At 43.2% G+C, this 23,560-nt stretch overlaps 1 protein-coding gene across 4 annotated transcripts in view; it reads right to left on the minus strand.

The window, feature by feature from the left end:
* CPVL (carboxypeptidase vitellogenic like) overlaps nucleotides 1-23,560 on the minus strand; it is a 124,203-nt gene that overhangs the window by 95,284 nt on the left and 5,359 nt on the right. For 3 of the 4 annotated variants that reach the window (XM_072651031.1, XM_072651029.1, XM_072651030.1), the window contains exons 2-3: nucleotides 14,318-14,497; nucleotides 6,251-6,369 (exon numbers count right to left, since the gene is read on the minus strand). In XM_072651031.1, the coding sequence (XP_072507132.1) occupies nucleotides 6,251-6,369; nucleotides 14,318-14,480 (282 nt within the window). In that variant the 5' untranslated portion in view covers nucleotides 14,481-14,497. The remainder of the gene's footprint in view (nucleotides 1-6,250; nucleotides 6,370-14,317; nucleotides 14,498-23,560) is intronic. The other variant, XM_072651028.1, reaches the window with a different exon arrangement.

Genomic DNA, 23,560 nt, shown 5'->3' on the forward strand with positions numbered 1-23,560 from the left:
AAATTAGAGAAACCACATTAAAGACGTTTATCAAGTTACTGTTACTCATGCTAACTGTGAAGCTGGAAGAAAGGAATGAGGTATGTTTATCAGCACAGCAGGTATTTGGAATCAGTGCTGGGTTCAAATCTTCAGTCTCTCATTTATACCCAGTATCCATGGACAAATCATCTTAACCTCCTGTGGGTGGCAGTTTACCTAATTGTAAAATGAGGAGGTTGAACAGATGATCTCCAGCTCTAAGCCTAGGATGCTGGGATCCTCACCTTCCTCGTCTGTAAAATGAGGGGGCTAGATCACCTTGACTTGACTTCTAGCTCAAAATCTTAAGTTCTATTAACTAAAAACAAAGACAAACCAAAAAAACAAAAAACAAAAAAACAACTGAGCCTGTGGATGATGGAAAGTGGGCTGAATCTGGAGCCAAAGACCCTGGGCTTGAATTCTGATCCTTAAGGAAGAACTTTCATTTTTCTGCACCTCAGTTTCCTCATCTGAAAAGTGACAGGCTAGATTAGAGGACCCTTGGTGTCTCTTCCAACAACTCCTAGCTGAGGGCACTGCAGCCAAAACGATCAGGCTGCAGAAAGGGAAAAGGCATTTTAGAAATTCATACAAAATGCTGATTCTTGCAATAACAGGAAACGACCAGAGGGTCGAGGCAGGCCTGGGATTCTACAGAGCAGAGGCTCCCGGTGGTGGAATCCTGGGAGGCCAAGGCTCAGCTCAGGGTGGGATCAGGGACCGAATCAGTTCTTCTGGTGACCTCTGGTGGTCAACTCACGAACAGGACACTCCTCTAGAATGCTCCATGGTAGGAAGGTAGCCCGGAAACCATCCAAGAAACCGAGCTGTCAGTCTTTTTAAAATTAATATTGCTTAATTAATAAGTAATAACTGCCTGAGGACGAGATTTCATGACCTCTTTAATAGAAGACTCTTTTGGTATGTATTCAGTTGGCAATTTGTTCCCTATGTCTAACTAGATTTCCTCCTGCTATAATATAAGCACTTTTCTTCCAAAATGGACCTGCAGAACCCACATTTAGCCACTCAGCTAGGAATTCTGGGCTGCATTTCCAAATCCTTTCTGTTTCTTGGTCTGAGTACCAAACTCAGTGCCAAAGTCAAGAAGTGCCAAATTGACCCTTCAAATGAGTATTGATGGAGAAACCTTACCCTTTCATTCATTAGTCAGTCAATAAGCATTTATTAATCACCTACTCATCCCCCAGACTTCCCAAACCAAAATGTCCAGTGCCACAGCCACCACTTCCCTCTACCTATGGTCATCCCCATTAGAATGTAAGGTCCATGAGCAAAGGGCTGGGTCCCTTTTATCTTTCTACACCCTGCCCCAAATCCAGCCCTTAGCACATAGTAGGTGCTTTTAAAAAACTTTCCCATTCATGTATTTATTTCCTCTTATTCAATCTTTAGAAAACTAATTGTTTTAGGAACACCATTTCTAAAAAAAGTTTTCCTCCTATTTTTAAAGGAATCCAAAAGAAATCATTACCAGGTAGTCTTATTTCCACAACAAAAGAAAAGAAGAGAAAAGAAAAGACTAGCCCTTTTACGCCACGGGGGACCCTGTCTGCACTGTGCCTCCCACCTGAGTTGGCCCTTCCCATACAAAGCCCACGGGGTTCTTGCATCCCTTCTCCCACCTTTCTCCTCCTCTGTCTGATGGCCTAGAAATCACTCCCTCCACGTCCTGCCAGGGAACAAGTAGCTAATCTGATCAGCTGTTCTGGGCTTATTCCTGCTTTGTCTGTGGGATTTCATCAGTGTAAGAAGCCCCCAGGGAGAAAGCTTCCTTCAACCCTAACAGAATTTATAGCATTACCTATAGAAAATACAGCAAATACAGATTCAATCCGTCCTTGACTCAGCAGCCAAGGTCATTTTTCTTTTCTTTTCTTTTTCACTTTTTTTTTTTTTATTACAAGGTATTTTTTAAGCTCCTACTATGAGCTGGGCACTGTGTGCTGGGCACTGGGGATGGAAACACCAAAGTGAGACAGTTCCTGCCTCATATTCTAAAGGGTTTAAGGGGAATGCCGGTCAGAGAGGAGAGTAGTGGTCTGGGATGACACCAAACGTTGTTCTAAAGTCTAGGTCTTCATCACCTCCATGCCGCCTTCAGCAGCACCTACCTTTAGGGTCCAATAGAAAACACTCTATTTGGAATGTAAAGTTCTTCACCATGCGGCTCCTTCCTACGTCTGATTCCCGCCCCCAAAACTCTATACGTCATACCCCAATAGGAAGGCACCGCCGTGGTTTCTACTTTTCCTGCTCTGCAAAGAACTGCTATCGATATTATTGTACATACAGGACTTCTTTTCTTTCTCTCATATCTTTGAACTCATTTGTGTCCAGCTATGATCCCATGGACCAGACTGTCCATGGGGTTTTCTTGGGAAAGACACTGGAGTGCTTTGCTATTTCCTTCTCCTGTAGATTAAGGTAAACAGACGTTAAGTGACTTGCCCAGGTTCACACAGCTAATGAGTGAAGTTGAACTCAGGTCTTCCTGACTCCAGGTCAAGTGCTCCATCCACTGAGCCACCTAGCTGCCTCTTTATAGACCTAGTAGTGGATACTAATGTTTTACTGATGGAAATTCTCCCAAACACAGTGAGTTTTAATGATAGTCTCTGGAGCCACTGTTTTTTAAAAAGTCCAAAGTTCTCCTAATACTGGGAATTTTGACACAGCAAACAAGCCTAGGAAAATTTAAATAGAATTTAAAAATTTAGGCCAACCTTTTAGAGCAGCCCCAACCTGCCTGAGATCCACTCAGATGAGGAACACCCCTGCCTGTGAGAAGATGTAGCCATAAACAGAGGGCACTCCAACCTCTAAGATGTCTGTGCCACTCAGCCTCAAGCTGGGAAAACCATTAAAATGGTAATTAAGGCCTCAGTTACACTTCTCTGTCTGCGTCTCAAACTGCTTTTCAGGGAGATGCTCTATCTGAACTGTGAGTGAGCGTATCCTTCTGTTTTACATGTGTGTCTGAATCTGACTGAGCCAAAACACCCAAAACTAGACTGAGACAGAGCAAACCTCTCTTCAAACAGAAGAAAGGCCTTGAGATGAAGCAGAAACACGAATCCGTGACATGTTCACTCAGCTCCCCTGCTACATAGCCTTTGGAAAACTGGTGTGTATGGAGACAGGATGTGGTATATTATGGGCTGGAGTGGAGAGTCCGATCTGGCTGAAGAATCCCAGAGACTGGCAAGGGAGAGAATGTCTGAGCCTAGAATGAGCGACTGTAGCCAGCTAGTGCAGGGCTACTCGGGAGAAAGGGCTTTTCTCCTAGACTCAGCAGGGAGCCTCTGGATCTGATTACTGACTACTAGTCAGTCAGTAGGATTAGTAGTTAGATTAGTAGTAGCCGGTTACTTAGTAGTGATTAAGTAATAAAGCGGTAACTGAGTAATAAAAGTATTACTTAGTAGTAGCAGTTAGATGGAGTAATCAGATCTGACTACTGAAGATCTGGTGTGCATCAGTCAGATTAGCAGATCTGACCTAACTACACTTTCACCCATTCCAAAGCCCCATTTATTCCTTCCTTGAATTAAAAATATGCAATGACTCCACATGCTGGAGGCTCTTTATGCTCTACTTACTAACTGTGGTCTGCCTGGAGTACACAAGCTCAGTATCCCTCCTGAGGGTCATGTGTCCTCTCCACTGCAGGACTGACCCACACCTTACCTTCCCCTGTCCCAACAGCAGCAGCAGACTTTCTTATTAAAACAGCACTTTCTGTGATGGGCTTAAACACCAATATTTCTGCCTACCCGCAGGGATGCCTCCTCATCTCCCCTAGATATTGTCCCTCAGTCCCAAGGAATCCAATCCCCCCTTTTATCTCCTTCACCCATAGTGTCTGCATGCTGGAACCCATAACAATCTATCCCAACTGGAGGGGGTCTGGCTCCTTCTTTCAGGGCTCTCCCGGGACAGTCTAATGGGTCTGCCATCAAGTGACATCCAGAGACCTTTCCAGCCATCTGTCCAAGGAACTTTTTGTCTATCTCTAAGAGTCTTTTACCACTTTCAAAACTGAGCTCTGAGGTCTTGTTTCCCTAGAGTTGGAATGAGAAGCTTTCTCAACAGGACCCCTCTGGGACCTTCCTAGAGGATTGGAAGAGGGAACAAAATTACCTGAACTCATCAGGGGAGCCTGACTGGGGGTTCACAAAATGAAACTATTGCTTATTGCTTTGGCTTGGGAAGTTTGATGGGCTACCAGCAGAGGGAGCAGGACTGAAACCTATTGCTTCACATTCCAATCAAGAGAGCCAAGCAAAGGAAGGGCAGCTGGCATTTGGAGACCATGCTAGGGTATGAATGAATGAATGAATGAATGAATGAATGAATGAATGAATGAATGAATGAATGAAGTGAATGTTAAGACATTTATTAAATGCTTACTATGTACCAAACACTGCATCCATTATCTACGCTCTTTGATTTCATCACAACCTTGGAAGGCAGGTAGGTCAGGTATTACCTTTCTAATCTTACAGTTGAAAAATAAGGAGCTATGGTTCCCTAGGTCTCACACCTGGTAAGAATTGGAGCTGAGATTCAAATTCAGGTCTTCTTAACTACAATCAGGTAGTTACCTCCTTCAATCTCTACCCATTCTGGTCTTAACCAGTAAGATTTACATAGGTGAGTTTTGTCTTTAAAAAAAACAGATGCTTATTGTTATGACATTATAACAACCTATCTTGGTTAGAGGAAGAGATGAGGGAATATACCTCCCTCCTTTCTTTGGAAAGGTGGGGGTTGAGGGATGTGAAAGTCGAAAGTCAGATTCCATCATAGGATGACAAATGTTGAAGTAGAGGGGGCCTTAGAGGTCAGCTAATTCAACCCCTTCATTTTGCAAGGTCAGCTAGGTCAACCCCCTCATTTTACAGAGAAGGAAACTGAGATCTAGATCAGTGAAACAGCCTTCCCAAGGTCACCCAAAACTCCCTGGAGGGCTAGGGGTAGAGGGAGGGGACAGCTTTTTCCATGTGCCTCACTGCTTCTGAGCTACTAGGTTTTGTTTAAATGTGTGTTGTGTTACAAAGCAAGGCTCAATGGGTAGTGATGAGAGAAGAGGGGGCGGTCAGGAGTGGGGTGGCAGGGCAAATATACCTGGAAATGACTGTGAAGTTAACAAACAAACAAGAAATCCATAAGACTTCCACAAATAAAAGTAAGTCTTCATTATCCTACTTGCTATCCCTCTTTATAAAGAGTAAAGAACTATTTGTTTGGTTGGCTGGGTTTTGTTTTGTTTTCTGAGAGAGGGGAATACTTTGACTTACTTTCTGAGTCTTTGAAGCAGTGTTTGGGTGAATATTTCTACCTTCTTCCTGCCTCCCTCTTTCTTATATCCTTGTGGTTCTAAAAATTCCACGAGGGAAACAGTGTGTAGACATCTGTGTTCTTGAGACAAGGGCCCCTAGCCTAGCTGATTCCTTATGACCACTGGTGGGGATGAGTGCCCAGTGGAATGTCCAGAGTCCCTGCCAGGCCTTAACCCTTTGCTAATTTCTCCCACTCTGCTCAGGTCACCTCAAGCTTACAAACTGTCTTTGGAGAAAGAGAAGCAAGCTCTGTCCAGCCCTGCAGTTGGGTGTCTTGAGAGACTGTTTTTAGTGTAGAAGCACTTAGAAGGGTTTATTGAGGGCCTGTTGTTGTTCAGTTGGTCAGTTGTGTCCGACTCTTTGTGACCCCATGGATCATAGCATGTCATTACTGCCTGTTGGGTTTTCTTGGTAGAGTTCCTGGAATGGTTTGTCATTTCTTTCTCCAGCTCATCTTAGAAATGAGGAAACTGAGACAAACAGGGTGAATTGATTAACCCAAGGTCATAGAGCTAGTAAGCATCTGATGGAGAATTTGAACTCAGGTCTTTCTGATTCCAGGATCAACACTTTATTCACTATACTACCTAGTAGGATTATAGAGTAACCCTGGACCCATAAGATTATAGCCTTGGATCCTGAAGAGAATGAGAATTTATCTAACTCAAGCTTTTCATCTCAGAAATGGGGAAAGTGAGGCCTAGAGAGATAATATGATTTCCCCAAGGTTACACAGGTCCTAAGTGTCAGAGTCAGGCTTTGAACTCAGTTCCTTTGACTTGAAATCTAGTACTTATCCATTTTGCCACCCAAAGGGAACATTTTGCCTCAGTAGTACCTTAGCATGGCCCTCCACCTACCTGAGCTGGAAAGAACCAGAAGAAGAGGTTGCTGTTATAAGTTTCATTCACGGTGAGGTAGCCAGAGTAACTCTTCACGTTGACTCCGGGGAACGGGCTGACCAAACTCAACTGCTTGCCTTGAAAGAAAATTTGAGCCCCAGATTAGGAGAGGGATGAGGGTGGTGCTTGATTGGAGATTGGGGCCTCCACTGGGACCTCCACCTACTCTCTCTTCCTTTTTACTATCATATGGACCTAGAGTTTCTGCAGCAATCTGTGTCTTGTAATGAGTGGGGCATAGTCCCCTTGCAGACAAGACTCCAGTGTTCTCCCCGTTTGTCAGCCACTGTTATTTCTCACCAGCCCCTCTCACTGACCCTGACCCTTTGTCCCAGAGAGGATCCTTCTTCCCATCTTTCACAGTCGAGTAAAATTCAAACACGCACACACACACACGTTCGCATTATTTTGTTTTTAACTCATCCCAAGCACTTATTTAGTCTGAAAGGAAAGAAGGAAGACTGACAAGTAAAGACCAAAGAAAAGGAAAGGCTGGGGGAGGGTGATGGAAGGCAAAGACGTAATAGTCATAATGATAATAACTGATAATTATAGAGCAGGAAAGCCTGCAAATGCTTCATTAAGCTTCATAACAATCCTTTCATTATTATCTCCATTTTACAGAAGGGGAAACAAACCCAGGCTCGGATCAATTGACTAGTCAGGGTCACACAACAGGATGGCACAGAAAGATACAAAAAGACAACGTGGAAAGAGGAATCTAGATCTTAAAAGTAATTAATAGTTAATAATAATAAGCACGGAGACTAGAAAATGCCATCATTCTCTGCCTCATTTATAAGCTTTAGGTTTATATGACAGCTAGAGTTTATAGGCAGTTAAGTGGTACAGTGGATAGAGCAGAAGACATGGAAATATGAATTCAAATCCAGCCTCTTACTAGCTGAGTGATTCTGAGCAAGTCACTTAAACCCTCTGTGCCTCAGTTTCCCCATCTGTAAGCTGGCAACAATAATGGCACCTACCACACTGGGTTGTGAGGATCAGATGAGTTCACATACATAAAGTGCTCCACAAATCTTAAGGCACTATTCAAGTGCTAGCTATTGTTATGACAAATTGATCAACTATTCTCCAATACACAAATACCTACTGTGGTTCTAATTTCTCTCCACGCCAGTGAAATTACATTACAGGTCCTCTCTCTATCCCTATTTTTGCTACAACAAAAGCAGCTGCCATAAGGACTTTTTCTGGTTGCAAAAGTGTAGAAACAAAGCATATTCCCACAAGTTAGGGAAGGGCTAAAGCAGCTGCAGTCCATACAAGTCATAGAAAACTATGGTACTGTAAGAAATGATAAATACAATGAATAAGAAGAAGTCTAGGAAGTTAGATGAACCAGGGAAGCAGAAGCAGGAAAAACCACTGCTGCAGATACAAGGGGAAGGGCAAGACCCATGTCATCTGTTTGCTATGGAAACAGAATGACCCCAAAGAAGAGAGAAGAGGAAGGACTTAAGCCCCCTTTCCCACCTCGATTCCTTGAGGAAGTGAGCTCTGGGTACAGAATGATGCACATCAAGTCTGACTTTTCCAAAGAAATGGCTAGTTTTGCTGAAAGGTTTGATTGTCTTCTGTTAGAAGGAATGGTCTTCTGGGAAGGGGAGGGGAGAGGGATGCAGTGGGAAATGTAGCTCATTGAAAAAAGCTATTAATTACGATTTACTTTTTAAAATATGATACTCTGAGTGTTCTTGTAAGGTCCTGTCCTGTCACTGATCTCCCCAGGATCTTTTTTTTGGGAGGTGTAGAAGAGGGGGAGAGAAATTTAAAAAAAAAAAAACAAACAAAAAATAAAACCTCAGGGTTTTCAAATCACCAGAGTAGACAATGACATTAATGCTAATGGGTCCAAGGTCAGGTCTTTAGATTCTGGGAAGCAACTCCAAAAACAGCCAAGGTCGCTTGAGTCAACCCAGAGTCAAGTCCAGATTCTAGTCTGTTGTTCAGGTAAGTTGTCCTTTACCGGAAATCAAAGCTAGTGACTCATGTTTCCTGTTCTTTGGATTTCTGTAGCTTGCCATGTGCTGCTCATGGCACTGATCACCTCCTGTCTTGTATGTGAGCCATCTGGGCGAGGGTTTTATCTCACTTAGGAGATCAAAAGCTTTCCAGAGGGAGAGGAGAAGGAAGGGAGGGAGGGCCATACATGATGACTTGTCTTTGTATCCCCAACAGCCCCTTACAGAGAGCCAGGTGGTGGTTGTTCAGTCATGTCCAAATCTTCATGAGCCCACTAAGGGTTCTCTTGGCAAAGATCCTGGAGTGGTTCGCTCATTTGACAGATGAGGAAACTGAGGCAAACAGGGTTAAGTGAATTGGCTAGGGTCTCAAAGCTAGTAAGTGTCTGAAGCTGGATTTGAACCCAGGATGATGAGTCTGCCTGACTCCAGTGCTGGACTGACTCCTGGCTGCCCTAGAGAGACAGATGCTGGAGGCAGATGATTTATTGAATCAAAGAAAGAATCAATGAATGAATGAGTGAAGAGCTCTGACTCCTTCTAGCAGCTTCTTGATTTGTAAAACGAGGGGGTTGTACTCAGTGACCTCTGAGATGCACACTTCTGTATGATGCTTTAGGGTCCTACTTCCCTCCCAACAATGCTGTCAGATACAGCAATACTGGGAAAGTAGAACCTGACCTCCCACCTCCTTCCAACTTCTATGTCTTTAATGTCCTACAAACCAGAAGCTCAGCCTCCCAGATTCTGCTACTGTAATGTGGCAAACCCAAACACCAACTGACCCAGTTTATCTCTTCTCTTAGAATCATGATTCATTTGTGGATATGGAAGAGAGAGCTACTGTACACCCCCATCACCTCCCACTTTACTGACTACTCCAACCAGTGGCTCCACCATCCACTGTCTGCCAAAAGACTATGGTACAGTCAAAGGGATGGGGAATAGGATCTATGAGCTACTAAACGGCATGAATGCCTTTGTCGATAGCAATGAGCAATACTCAAAAATCCATGGTTCAGAACAGGAAAATGGAATGGACCATTTACAACAGTTTGTAGAGTTTGCCAAAATGTCACAATGTTGGTAAATATATGAAAATCGGACGTGTCTGTTTGTTTTGTTTCTACAAGTAATCACAGTTAATACTGCTGCCACACAGAAATCTAACACACAATTATAATTACATAAAAACTAAGCCTGATAAATGGAGAAAGGGGGGAAGGATGGATGGGAGGAGGGGGAAGAAGACTTGTCTTCCTGTGAAAGCTTGTCTATAACTAAAACTCGCTCCCTCTGCAGCTCTGAGACTTAGTGGGACTGGAGATCTGACACACTCAATAAACAAAAGGGATTTGGAGTTAGGCACTGACCATCTGTCAAGATCTTCCTCAACTTTCCAGGCTGCCATTGAATAAAATTATCTTTAATTATGCTATCAAGATTTCATTTCCATATCCAGATGTGCCAGATCTGGGAAGAGGGATTTAAAATTCTGTTGGTGGAATGTGACACTGTGGTATGATTTACCAAATGACCCTGCCTTAGGTTTTAGAGTCTAAATGTCATAATTCTGAGCTGTGATGAGGTTGATGAGGTGTCCATCAAGCTGAGAGCCAGAGGGATAGAGGAGAAAACTCTGGAGACTTTTATTGAGCTACTGTTAATTCTAGAAACTCTGATCTATTGAGAAGTTGTCTGAGTGCTGGGGGGGACAAGGCTGCAGTAGAATTCCAGAGCATTACTTCCAATGACCTTTTACATTTCCACCTCTTGGTCAGGTTTCTAGGGCATACACCCTCCCTCTCTTGAATCTGGACCTTTGTATATATTGTTCCTTATACCTTATACCTTTGAGCTTTGACCTTCTCCTGTTCTGAGCTTATCTAAATCTTACCGAAGTTTGAGTCTTAACTTCCACCAGGAAATCCTCCTGTACTGCCTTAAGAAAAAAAAAGCTTTATTCTGTTTTTTGGTTTGTTTTTTCACTCCATGAAAAAGTGGAGTTATCTCCATCCGCATGCCAAGAGAATCAAACTGTCCTTTGTGACAAAGAAGCAGTTAAGCAAAAAAGAAATGATACGGTGACTGTGTCTGATAACACATATGACATTCTGTCCCTACAGCCCCCGCCTATCTGCCAAGATGAGAGAGATCTTCCTCTACTACTTAGCCCAGGTTGCTCTCAAGTCCTCCCAAACTTACTGACTGAAGTATACAATTTAATACTTTATTATAAATGGTCTCTGTTCCTAATTCCTTTATGTGCATGTCTTATATCACCACCAAGGCTATGCACAAACGATTGATGTTATATACCCCATCACCTAAGAATAAAATGAGTTGGCTAGTTAGCACAACCATTTGTTTGGAATAGAACTGATGTTCGTGCACATAAGTATGGTAGCCTCAGAGCCCAACTTAGAGACTTTTAGCATCAGATTAAATAAAAAAACTAGACAGGTGGAGGGTGCATCTGAAATTTGCATATGGAAATTCGCAGATCTCACAGAGAGGCATTTGAGCGTAGATGAAAGTGATATGATGGAGACCAGAGACTACAGGCCCCCAGTCAGCAGGAGGAGTTCAATAATGACCAGATCACAGAGCTGTGTGGAGTGTCTTGGATTTCATCTTCAGATTCTAAGTTCCCTGAGGGCAGGCGCAGTCTTTTGATTCTTTTTTGTATTCCCAGCACACTGTAGGTGCTAAATAAATGTCTATTGAATGAATGAATAAAAACATGAATGAAAAAGTGAATAAATGGATTTAGTCTTGCATCGCGGTCCGGAAATATAAGTACAGAATGAGAATGTCAGGAGAATGGAATGCTTTGCCAATTGGGGGTAGAGGTGTCCTGCCTGCCATTAAGGGAGTAGGAGCAGCTGAGGAATGTAGGAAGTGATTGCCATCAATGGGGTCATTTGGAGATATTCCATGAAGGATCCCGGTGTCATTATTTGTGTGAAGCCTGGGAGAATGAAAGATTTGGACACGTGAGAATATTTGGACGGTATGAAAAGACTCCATGTGGGAATGGAATGTGGGAGGTGCCCTCGTCAACCTGCCAAGAGGCAAAGGATCCTCTTTCTCTTTGGGGTGTTCACGATGGTAATGCCAGTCTGAGCCATTCCCCAAAAAGCTAACACTCCTACACACAGTGCACACCCATATGGGGATGGTGCAATGTCAGATTCAGCTTTATGTTCATTATCTGAATCTCACCAACTGAGCATCTGCACACCAGGGACGTCACTGAGCCACTTAACAGGGGAATTGTGGTTACACAGCATTTTAGCAAAGTCAGTGTGTTAGTGGTAAGCTACGGGAGAGTGCAAAAAAAAAGCCAAGTGACAAGACATTATTATTAATAATAGCAATAACAGCTAGCATTTCTATATCATTTTAAGATTTGCAAAGCACTTTCTACTTCTCTATTATTTCTTTATTATCCCACTGGATCCTCACAACAGCTGTGGGAAGTGAGTGCTGTTATTACTTCAATTTTACAGGTGAAGAAACTGAGGCAAAGAGGGTTAAGTGACTTAACCACGATTACACAGCTAGTAAGTGTCTAAGGTCAGATGTCACGACTGGAGAAGAAGACTGAACTGGGACATGAGAGTAGCTTCAAAGCAGAGGGGGAGAGGAAGAAAAAGCATTGGACTTGGAGTCATGGGATGCGAGTTCAAATCTTGACGCTGTCAGATCCATTTAATTTTGACACCTGACTCTGTGATCTCTGAGGTCCCTGAAGACCTGAGTTCTGATTCTGCTTCTGATCCTCACTAGCTGGGTGACTCTGGGCAAGTCCCTTTACCTCTGTTTGCCTCAGTTTCTTCATCTGTAAAATCAAAGTAATAACAGCCCTCACTTCCCACGGCTGCTGTGAGGATCCAATGGGATAATAAAGAAATAATAGAGAAGTAGAAAGTGCTTTGCAAATCTTAAAATAATATAGAAATGCTAGCTATTATTGTTATTAATTATTGAACCCAAGTATCTGAAGGACTGTCCATGTGTTCTTTCTGCTGAGTGACAGAAGACCTTTGTCTGGGAGCTGGTGGCAGAAGCTGGAAGACACCCACATTCACATATGGAGACGTCAGCAAATTTGGGCTGGTATTTTTAGGTGCATTTAATGTGTATTTATACACAAAGCTTAAAAATGGGATGATGCCTTGACACTTATCAATTTCAGTGATTTTCTATTGACTGCACAAGCAGATAAATTGAAAAGAGCATTATCACCGAATGACACAGAGAGCGTTTCCCTAAAATGTCAGTTCAGAAGAAAACGATTCAGGACCATGAAAGGTATGCCTTTATTTCTGCCTGCCTGATGGCACTTCAAAGCAAATCCACTGAGCTATGTCTGAGTGACCCCAACTTTAAGCAACTCGGTTCATCTGTAAGAGGAAAGAGACTGGATGATCTCAAAGGCACCTCCATCGATCTGAAGAGTTTACTATCAGTCAGTTAGTCAATAAACATGAATTAGCACCTGCTATGTGCCAGGCACTATGCTAAGTACTGGGGATACAAAAAGGGACAAAAGACAACCCCGACCCTCACGATGACGGGGCAGCTGGGGGCTCCATAGTGCATAAACCTTGGACCTGAAGTCAGGAGGTCCTGGATTCAAATCCAGCCTCAGACACTTTCTAGTTGTGTGACCCTGATCAAGTCACTTAACTCTGTTTGCCTCTATTTCCTCATCTGTGATGAGCTGGACAAGGAAATGGCAAATCGCTCCAGTATCTTCCCAAGGAAATCCCAGCTGGACTCATGGAGCGTCAGACATAACTGAAACAAGTAAACAACAACAAAAACCTCAAGGAGCTTTCGCTCCAGTAGGAGAGACAACAAACGAGTTACAGAATAGACTGAAAATAACGAACAGAGGGCAGGCACTGAACGAAGAGGGGCTGGGAAAGGCTTCGGGTAGAAGGCAAGGAGGTCGATAACCCTAGAGCCAAGACTACGTGGGGGAGTGTACGATGTAAGCAGATGGGGCAGGTAGGGAGGAGGAGGTGATGAAGGGCTTTGAATACCAAGCAGAGAATTTTATATTTGATTCTGGAGCCCACAGGGAGCCCTGGAGGTTATTGATCGGAGGGATGAGTGATATCGTCACACCTGGGCTTTAGGAAAATCATCACGATGTCTGAATGGAGGATGGGCCGGAGCGGGGAGAGATGTGAGGCAGGCAGACTCCAGCAGCTACTGTGACAGTCCAGCCGTGAGGTGAGGGTCTGTATTAGGGTGGGGGTTGAATCAGAGGAGATATGGGGGCACACTGGGGAGATGTGGCAGAGGTAAAATCACTGAGTCTTGGCAACAGCTTGGATATGCGGGGGATGGAGAGGGTGAAGAGTCCAGGATGACCCCTGGGTTCACTGGGGGTCATAGGATGAGAAAGCAAGGTGAGGAAACTGAGGCCAAGAGAAGTGAACTGATTTGCCCAAGAGCACCCAGCAAGGCAGTAGAGGAGGGAAGGTCTCTATCTAAGTTTCCAGCAGCAGAGGGTATAGATAACTCATCCAGCTTCTCACTCCGAAATTACAGTTATAATAACAGCTTCCTTTTATGTAAAGTTTTAAGGTTTGCAATGCACTTTACAGATACCATCTCATTTGATCCTCACAACTACCCTGAGAAATAAGTGCTATTGCGATTCCTATTTCACAGATGAGGACATAGAGGCAGATGTAGATTATATGCCTGAAGTAGGATGTGAAGCCAGGCCTCAGTGATTCCACATGTACCACCTCATAACCCAATTGCTTTGTATTACTTGGCATTGATTTACAATTTACTTTTTCTGTGCGCAAGCTGATCTGCTTCCTCTTTGTCTCTGCATCACCAGGACCTCACCGTCCAGACTTGTCTAGAGTGAAAACTAATGAGTCAAAAATAGATTTTGTTCTTCTCCACACACACTGCACCAGAGTTGATAAAAATCACTCAAACTGGATGAACCCATCCAGGGGCAGCATTGGGGAGGGGGACTTGGGGAAGGGGAGTGGGGAGAACTTACCTTCCTGAATTTTTCCACTTTTGATGTAAGGTGTAAGGAACAGTGGTCGTCCTGGGTCTCCGTGGCTTGGGGTACAAATGTGAAAATTTCCATACAAGGAGCGGAAAAGGCCTTCACTGGGCTCCAGGGTCAGCAGGACCAACAAGATGGTCACCTTCCACATCTTGCCAATAACTCCTACTAGAAGGAAAAGTCACAAAAAATCACTCAGCACTCTCACTGTCCACGGGGCAGTCACTATCAGCACAGCTCAAGGTTCACACACACTCCATGACAAGAGCCCTGTGCAGCCAGTGGCACAAATAAGATTATCCCCATTTTATGGATGAGTAAACTGATGTTCCAAAGGTCTCAGTATCTACAGACTCACACTAATAAGCTTTGGAGGCAGGTTTTAAATCCGGCACATCTGACTTCAGGTCAAGGAAACATTCACTCGTAGGACCACAAGCGTCTAAATCAAAAGAGACCTTTGATGTCATCCAGGTTAAATCCCTTTGTTTCAGACCTGAGAAACCTGAGACCCAGAGACCCTGTATAACTGGCCCAAGATTAGACAGATAGCAGAGAACAAAGCCAGAATCTGAACCCAGGTCCTAAGTTTATTTCTAAATGCTTCTCATACCAAGTGCTGGGGAGAATCAGTCATGAATCCCCACACCATTAACGCTTATAATTAGGAAGCCAAGACAGAGCCAGCATCATGAAATCATCAAATGTCTGAGCTAGAAGCCTCCCAGTTAGTCTACTCTGCCTGACTAAGAATTCCCCCCAAAAGTCACCGAACTTGATGGAAAAATCCACTTGCAGCTCATTTCACTCCTAGAAGGCCCTCCCTCATGTTTAGGAAGGTTTTTCCTTGCATCAAACCAAAATTCAACTCATTGAAAATTCTACCCACTGCCTCCAGTACTGTCTTCTGTGAACAAATAAAACGCTTCTAATCCTCCTTACCTGGCACAGTAGAAAATCCAAAGAATTTAAAGTCAGAGCACATGGTGAAGAATCTAGATTCTGGCACCTATGGGTAGTACACAGATCTACATGACACAATCTCACTTTCCATGATGGACAGACAGGAGGTAGTATGTATTAGGTGAGTCAAAACCAGCACCATCACTTTTACTACCATCTCTCCTCCAACCCAGAAAGAGATGGCCCAGAACTCTGAGCCCGTGAGTCTCAGGTGCCTCCCAGATCACTGGTGCTACACCTAGCCCAGCCCCGGGACCATCACTGAGGGGAGCAGTCACTGTGGAGGAGCCCAGCTAGAGCGCCATTGCCAACACCTACTTCTAATTTGGACAAGTAAGCCCAAGCACCCCACCAGTGGCAGTCCCCTTTCTCTTCCCACTCTGATGGTCTTGCTCCCAGTTCAGCCACAACAACCATGATCTTGAGAAGCCATCCCACCCTCCCTCCATCCCACAGAGACACAACCAGGCACTGCAGCCACAGAGTCCTTGGCCCAACATCAGAATCTGAAAGGATTTTATCAGTAGAAATGACATGGAAGTCCCATGCTTTGAGGTTGTGCTCTAAGGACCCCGGGGGCCTTTCCATTGGCTTTGCAGCTAAGATCTCTTTGAGGTATCTCCCCTATTAGAAGGGGAGCTCTCTAGAGCAAGGACTGTCTTGTTCTTTTTCTCTATTCCCAATCTCCATGGTGGTCCAGGCACTCTACTTCCTCCTCAAATGATCACGTATGCACTCATCATGTGTTGTATCTCCTCAATAGAACACAAGTTTCTTGAAGGCATATATTGTCCCATGCTCCTAGTCATCAATTCATAGAGCAGGAAAGTACCCTAGGGGCCCCTGAGTCCAACCCTCTTCATTTTACAGAGGAAGAAACAGGCACAAAGAAGACACCTTGCCCAGGGTCATACCAACAGAATGTGTCTGCGATGGGATTTGAACACCAATGCCCCATCCACACTTCCACATTGCCTTCCAAACTTGAAAACCACACATTGACTTGGACTGGAAATATAATCTACACACATGGATTTTAAAACCAAACCACATTCATGAACCCAAGGAAGGGGAAGGGAGAAGCAGAGGCCTTTCAGTATCTTTCAGACATTCACTCTCTGGGCCTCAGGAAACTCATCTCTGCAAAGGAGGGGCTGGGCTCCATCATCTCTGAGGTCCTGTCTGGCTCACACTGCCCAGGAAGCTGGGCAGACCACAGAACCTCAGATGCCAGGACGGAAAAAGGAATATGCAATTATGCTAATGACCAGCCCCCTTTCCATCGCACAGTCCTTTAAATGTCAAATCATTAAATGACATGAAAATGCAAAAATGCGTAAAAACCAATGAACCCCCACACTTCTCACATCATTCCTTTAACAGAATATAAAAACACTGGCTTCATTTAAACAAGTGAAAATGTCTTTCAGCTCCATTTCCCCAATAAGATAAAAGTTCATAATTGTAATTTGATGGAATATCTCATTGCCACAAGCATTTCTCTTATGGCTAGCATAATATAATTTCCTGTATTTAATACAAACAAGTGTGTGTGTGTATATGTATATATATGTATATGTATACATATATTATATAACATATAAATTTGTATAATTTATATTTATATAATTCATATTAAATGATATGGAACTTGTTAACCTAATGCTTGACTAGAGAAGTGAGTTTTTCAAGGAAAGAAGAGAACCCACCTCCAGACAAAGAGCTTTAGATGAAAAATGTCTGTCATGTAAGAGATTCGAGGAGGAACTGTTTCAGTAAGTGGATTTTCCTGAGGGGAAAAAACAGACACTCACCAGGACCTGTATTTTTCAGTCTTCACTCTACAAACCTCAAGGTCTTTTTAATGGAGGCCATTAATATTTAAATAGCTAGGAAGGTTACCGCCCTCTCCCAGTAACCAGAAGTTGACTCCAAGGGTGGAAGGCAAAGGAGAGTCAAAATGGCCTTTGTTTAATTGGGAGGAATGGAATAAAGGAAAACGGGAGCTGCTCCAATCTCGACACTGTCGCTAATATTTGATCAGGGAGCTGTGAAAGAGAAGCATGCCTTGTCAGTGAATCACAGCAGCCTGAACTCACTTCCTACCTCATACAGAACCTGTGCTCCCACGTGTCATGGGATCTAAGTTCTGGAAGGCTATGGCTCTAGACCACAAACTCTACTATAGGTGGGGCTGTCTTCTTTGGGAGGGCTAAGCACAGAGAGGCTCATTCCTAGTAGGCTGGCTACTGGGAGATAAATTCTTTGGCTGTGGCCATCCACGACATGAAAAATACAAAATGACGGAGATGGTATTGGAGCAGTAGAAAATGGGACAGAAATGCTGAGAATGTTATGCTTGCTAGATTATCAATAAACCTTAGCTGTTGGCACTCTAAGGGTGAGATCTTTGTCCAGTGACCAAGAAATGGGCAAAGTGCTGGAGAAAGTGAATCCCATCTATCCTGACATTCTAACCATATGTAAATGAAACCAGACGAATCGAAGGACAGATTACAACTGCTCCTAGGAGAAATAAAGGGGTCCATAGGGTCACAGATGCCAGTCAATAAATTTTTATTAAGCACCTACTATGCACCATATTGAGCATCTGTTGCTGTGCTAAGCACAAAAAGAGGAGAAAGACATCCTGCCCTCAAGGAGCTCATAAACTAAAGGGGGAGAAAATATGCTGTACAAGCAAGCTATAGACAAGATAAATAGGAAATAATTAAGACAGGGAAGGCACAAAAATTAACAGAGGTTGGGAAAGGCTTATTACAGAACAGACTCTCCAACTGGGGGGCCTGTGTGACCCACAGGATCCATTCCTGTTTGGGTTTGACAACATTGCTGTAGAAGGTGGGAGTTTAGTTGGGACAAGTCCCAGAGAGGTCAGAAGTCAGGGTTCAGGCATGTGGGACAGCCAGAGAGACTGTCTGGATCCCAGAGATGGAGGGTCTTGTTCATAGAAAAACCAGGAGGCCAAGGGCGGGAGAGTAGGGTGTAAGAAGACTAGACAGGGAGGATGGGGCCAGTTTGAAAGGGTTTTGAAGACCAGAGTCGGAAGAATCCTTACAGATTCATTTAGTATAACCACTTCCTAAGTTTTGAGTTCAAAAATGACTTCAGACCCTTACTAGCTGTGTGGCCCTGGGCAAACCCTGTTTGCCGCAGTTTCCTCATCCGTAAAATGAGCTGTAGAAGGAAATGGCCAACCCCTCCAGTATCTTTGCCAATAAAATCTCACAGAGATGAGGTCACAGAGAATCAGACTCAACTGAAACAGCATCAGTGATGGGGACAAACAGAGAAAAACAGGCAGGAAAATATAGATCATGAGGAGAGAATGAGAGAAAACAAAGATTTACAAATTACAAAGTAGCCTCCCATGAATCTCTCTTCAAGAAAAGCTCCAGAATATGATGTGTAGTATTTATTATATAGACTTTCTTGAAATGGAATTTATTGCTTTATATTTTGAATCCTCTCATGTTCTGCTATATACCTGGCAATCTTTTTTCTTTTCTTATTTTGTATTTAAGTTTAAAATAAGTTAATTTTTAAAATTAAAAAAAAACTTCATTAGTCATTGACAATAGCTAGTAACATTGCTATAAGTGAAACAGATTATATTTAACCAGTTAGGAACCACGTATTATGGCTTCTAGTGGCGCCATAGTGCACAGAGTGCTAGGCTGCTAGCAAGAAGACCTGAGTTCAAGCCTCAGACACTAGCTGTGGGACCTTGGGCAAGACACTTCACTTTGATCTACTTCAGTTTCCTTATCTGTAAAATGGGCATTATAATAGCACCTGTCTCCCAGAGTTATCAAGAAGCTCAAATGAGATATCTGTAAACTTTTAAAAAATCACTTAAAGTCATTCCTTAAGTAATGATCTGTGAACCATTAGACCACTGTCTTGATAAAGGGCAAAATTAATACAAGACTAAAAGTAAGAACTAAAACAATATAGTGTAGGGCTAAAACAGCTCCGTTCTAACCAAAAACAAGTTATGCCAATAAATAGGATGTGGACAGATGAAAGAAGGTGGACACCAACTCCAATGATTTCATGCAAAGGTTTAACTGCTGTAAACTGTCACAACAAGGAGAAAAAACAAGGCTAAAAATTGTCCAGGTCAGCAAACATCTGACTTTTTTGTCAAGCAAAGGCACACAGTAACCAAAAGCAGCACTGATTTAAAAGAGAAATTTGTTGGTCTGATGTTTTGGAAAAGAAGCATGGAACTTTGTAGACAAAATCACTTCAAAAAAGCAGAGAGAAGTAGTAGAGGGTAAAATCAATTTAAAGAAAGCTTGACAAGAGATCCAGCAAGGCAAAGTCATTCCCAAGAAGCACAAGTAGACAAAGGACTGAAAAGATTGGCAAACGTACACTTTCCACCACTAAGCATAGTGAATCCAAAACATCTGGATTCTAACCATCTCAAATGAGATATTAACTGTAAAGTGCTTAGCATAGTGCTTGGCCCAGAATAAGTGCTACATAAATGTTAGTCATTATTATAATTATTAACATCACATGGCAGTTGGGCCTCTAGACAATAGAGTCCACTTTCAGACAGCAAAGATAAGAAACGAGGCTGACGAGACTAAGAGTACACAGAGAAGGCTGGGGCTGGAAATGACAGATGGGATTAATAAGGGATTAAATCTCAAGGAATCGGAAGGAAGGTGTAATACTAAAGACATGGGAGGAAAAGAAATCTCATAGCATAAGAAAGGCTCTCTGGAGAAACATATCTTTGGAAATGAAGGTCATGTAAAACAAAAGATACATACATACATACATATGTGTGTATTTATGTGTGTAGATATTTGTGTGAATATGTGTGTGTATGTATACTCATATATATTCATACATATCTTTTAGCAGACTAATAAGGGGATTTGCTTTACTTGTTTGCAACAGGGATTTTGCTTTTTCTTCTTAATGAGGGGGAGAAGGTAGGAGGGAAAAAAGGTGGACTTTGACTGAAAGAAAAGGAAAATTTAATTTAAAAATAATCATCCATAGCATATATGCAGCTCATCAAAAAATAGATAGTGCTTTAAAAATATGTCATTCAATTCTCACAACAACGCTGGGAGACAGGTGCCATTGTTACCCCCATTTTACAAATGAGGAAACTGAGGCAAACAGAGGTTAAGTGACTTGCCCAGAGTTGGATAACTAGCAAGTGTCTAAGGAATGACTCAGACTCAAGCAGGTACTGGTTTCTTTTTCTTTGACATAGTAAGAACTCTGAAAATGTTTGCCAATTGGGTGACTTAGAAATAAATAACAGAGGTAGGAGAAGGAAAGGGAAAAAGCATTTATTAAGCACTTATTATGTAGCAAGTATTTTACAATTATTATCTCATTCAATCCTCACAATAATCCTGGGAGTTAAGTGCTACCATTATGCCCATCTTACAGATGGGGAAACTGAGGCAGGCAACTGTTAAGTGATTTGCTCAGTGCCACAGAGCTGGTAAGTGTTTGGGGATAGATTCGAACTCAGGCTTTGAAGATGGATTTGAACTCAGGTCTTTCGGACGCTGGGTCCATCACTCTATTTACTGCACCACTGAGTGAAAGGATTTGACTGGGATCAGATCCCAGCTCTGATGCTTACTACCTACCCATGTGACCATAGGAAATTCATTTACTCGCCCTACAACCCAATTTTTAATCTGTAAAATGAGTGAGATTGCATGGGGTGACCTCTGAAACCCCCTCCAGCTCTAAATCTATAATCCTGAGTCCCGAAGTTCCCTTAACTCTTCTACAAAATGAGGATGCTGGACTAGGTGCTCCCTTACAGCTTCTAAATCTATGATGCTGCTGCTGCTCCCCCTCCTCCACCTCCTTCTCCCCCAGGAATGGTCCAAAGCATCCTCTTCCAGCCCCAATGCAATTGTTGAAGCAGCAGATGTCTGGGCTGGTCCATGGCACTTTCTGATTCATGACCATTCATAGGTAAGATCTAGGTTAAGAATTCATCTAGTCTCTGAATTGCCAAATGTCCTCTCCACCACTACATCCCACAGAAGGGGCAGTGAATGAGGCCATATTTGATTCAGTCGAATTTGATAAGCACCTGCTGGCACCTGCCATGTACAGAGACCATGGCCCTAGGCAGCCACCCAAGGCAGAGGGCTGTAGGAGGCAAAGGGGCAGCTCTAAGAATCGCTGAGAACAACAACAGGATCTGGTTCTGATTACTCTTTGTAGCTTTTCCAGCTCCGAGCACACGACTTGACCTGCAGTAAATGCTCAATAAATACTTGCCGAATGAACGAATTAATTGACTAATTGAAACAACATCGAGGGTGGAATCGATGAGAAGATTTTGAAAACCAGATGTTCTGGTCCTGGGACATTTCTTCAGCCCTGGATGATTCCTCTTCCAGTCCAATTTTAAAATTCTTTACTTTCTTTAGGTCTGTTCTACAGGGCCCCTGAGGGCAGAGGCTGGATGCCCGGAAGCATTTCCTAAGAAGTAAAGCTGTCCCCAAATGGAAGAGGATGCCTAGGGAGACTGTGGGGTCCCCCCCAGGAAGGTCTTCAAGCACAGGCTGGAGGATCACTTCTTAGGGAAGCTGTTAAGAGAGATTTTTTTGTACAGTTGGTGACTACCCCAGAAGGCCACCAAGAGTCCATCTGGGATTCTAGGATTCCTGCTCCAAAAGCCATTGTGATATTGAGGGGCTTTTGGGAGTTGTGATCTTATTGGCTGGACAACATTCACACCATTTCAAACCAAAGAGAATCTACTCCACCTTCTCAAAGATATCAGGAGGAAATTCCAGCCTTCTACACTTCATCATCAAAAAATCTCTCCCGTCTTACTGCACTTAACGCCATTTTATAAATCTCTTTGGGTCGTTGCTAAGGAAAAGAACAGCAAACTCTTGGTATCTCCAGGTGTTTGCAGCCCACAATTAGTTCATTCCTCAGACGTCTCCTAAAGAATCCGAGATTTAGAGCTGTGAGGGACCTTAGAGACTAGTTGCCTTGTTTTGCACATAAGGAAAATGGAGGCTTAGAGAGGTCACACAGCTGGTATCTGAGTTGAGCCCAGGTCTTCCTGACTCCAACTCCAGTGCTCTCCCCTCTCCCCTCTATATTAGGTTGCCTTGTTTTGGGGTTGTTTTTTTTTTCATTTTTCCCCCTAGGGACCTTCATTCCATCCTACTAAATCTCTTGGGGTTCTCGTTTAAACATTCCCCCAAATTCCCCCAAATCTCCTTTAATCCTGACACTCAGAACACACACACTGTCTAGTGTGGAGTTGGGGAACCTGTGGCCTCAAGGCCACATGTGACTCTCTAGGTCCTCAAGTGTGGCCCTCTGACTGAATCCAAACTTAACAGAACAGATGCCTTTAATAAAAGGATTTGTTCTGTAAAACCTGGACTCAGTCAAAAGGCTACACCTAAGGACCTGAAAGGTCGCATGTGGTTCCCTGCCCCTGTCTAGTGATTCTAAGTAGTCTAATGGCAATCAGCATAGATGTGGGGAGAATTTTCTGCATCTCAGGTCCAGGCTGGTTTCTACGACAACTCCATTACTTATTAACAGTCAGCACGCTCACCACTAGGACCACTAGCTCTTTCTCACCTGGTCTTTTTGCTTCCATTTTCCTACTTAAGTGTATTACTTATTTTTACTGAAAGTCAATTTGTGTACTGATAATTCTTTTGTCAATTATTCACCACATCATTGTGATTCCATCTATATCCTCCAAGATTCTGGGAACTCCTCCTTCAATTTGTGTTCTCTCCCCTACCTGATTTTTCCTCACTTAAACTTAATTGCTAAATTTCTGCTATAACTGACCTGCACTGACCTATTTCAGTCCTCAAAAACCATCCTCTCTTTGCACTGACTACCATGCCTAGGATGCTCTCCCTCCTTGACTTTTTCAATAGAATTTACAGCCTCCTTCAAGGCTCTGCTCAGATGCAGAAAGGACAGCACACTGGGCCTGGAGTCAGGAAGACCTGTGTTCAAATTTGGTCTCAGGCACTTACTAGCTGTGTGACCTTGAGCAAGTCACTTCACCCTGTTTGCCTCAGTTCTTCATCCATTAAATAAGCTGGAGAAGGAAATGGCAAACCCCTCTGGTAACTTTGCTGAGAAAATCCCAAATAAGGATCACAAAAAGTTGAATATGACTGAAAAACAATGAAGCAGAAAGTCCTCCAGATGCTAAAACTTCTCCCTCTGAGGTTACTCTCCATATATTCTCTCCAT

This window comes from Notamacropus eugenii, chromosome 3, assembly GCF_028372415.1.
Source record: "Notamacropus eugenii isolate mMacEug1 chromosome 3, mMacEug1.pri_v2, whole genome shotgun sequence".
NCBI classification, from domain to species: domain Eukaryota; kingdom Metazoa; phylum Chordata; class Mammalia; order Diprotodontia; family Macropodidae; genus Notamacropus; species Notamacropus eugenii.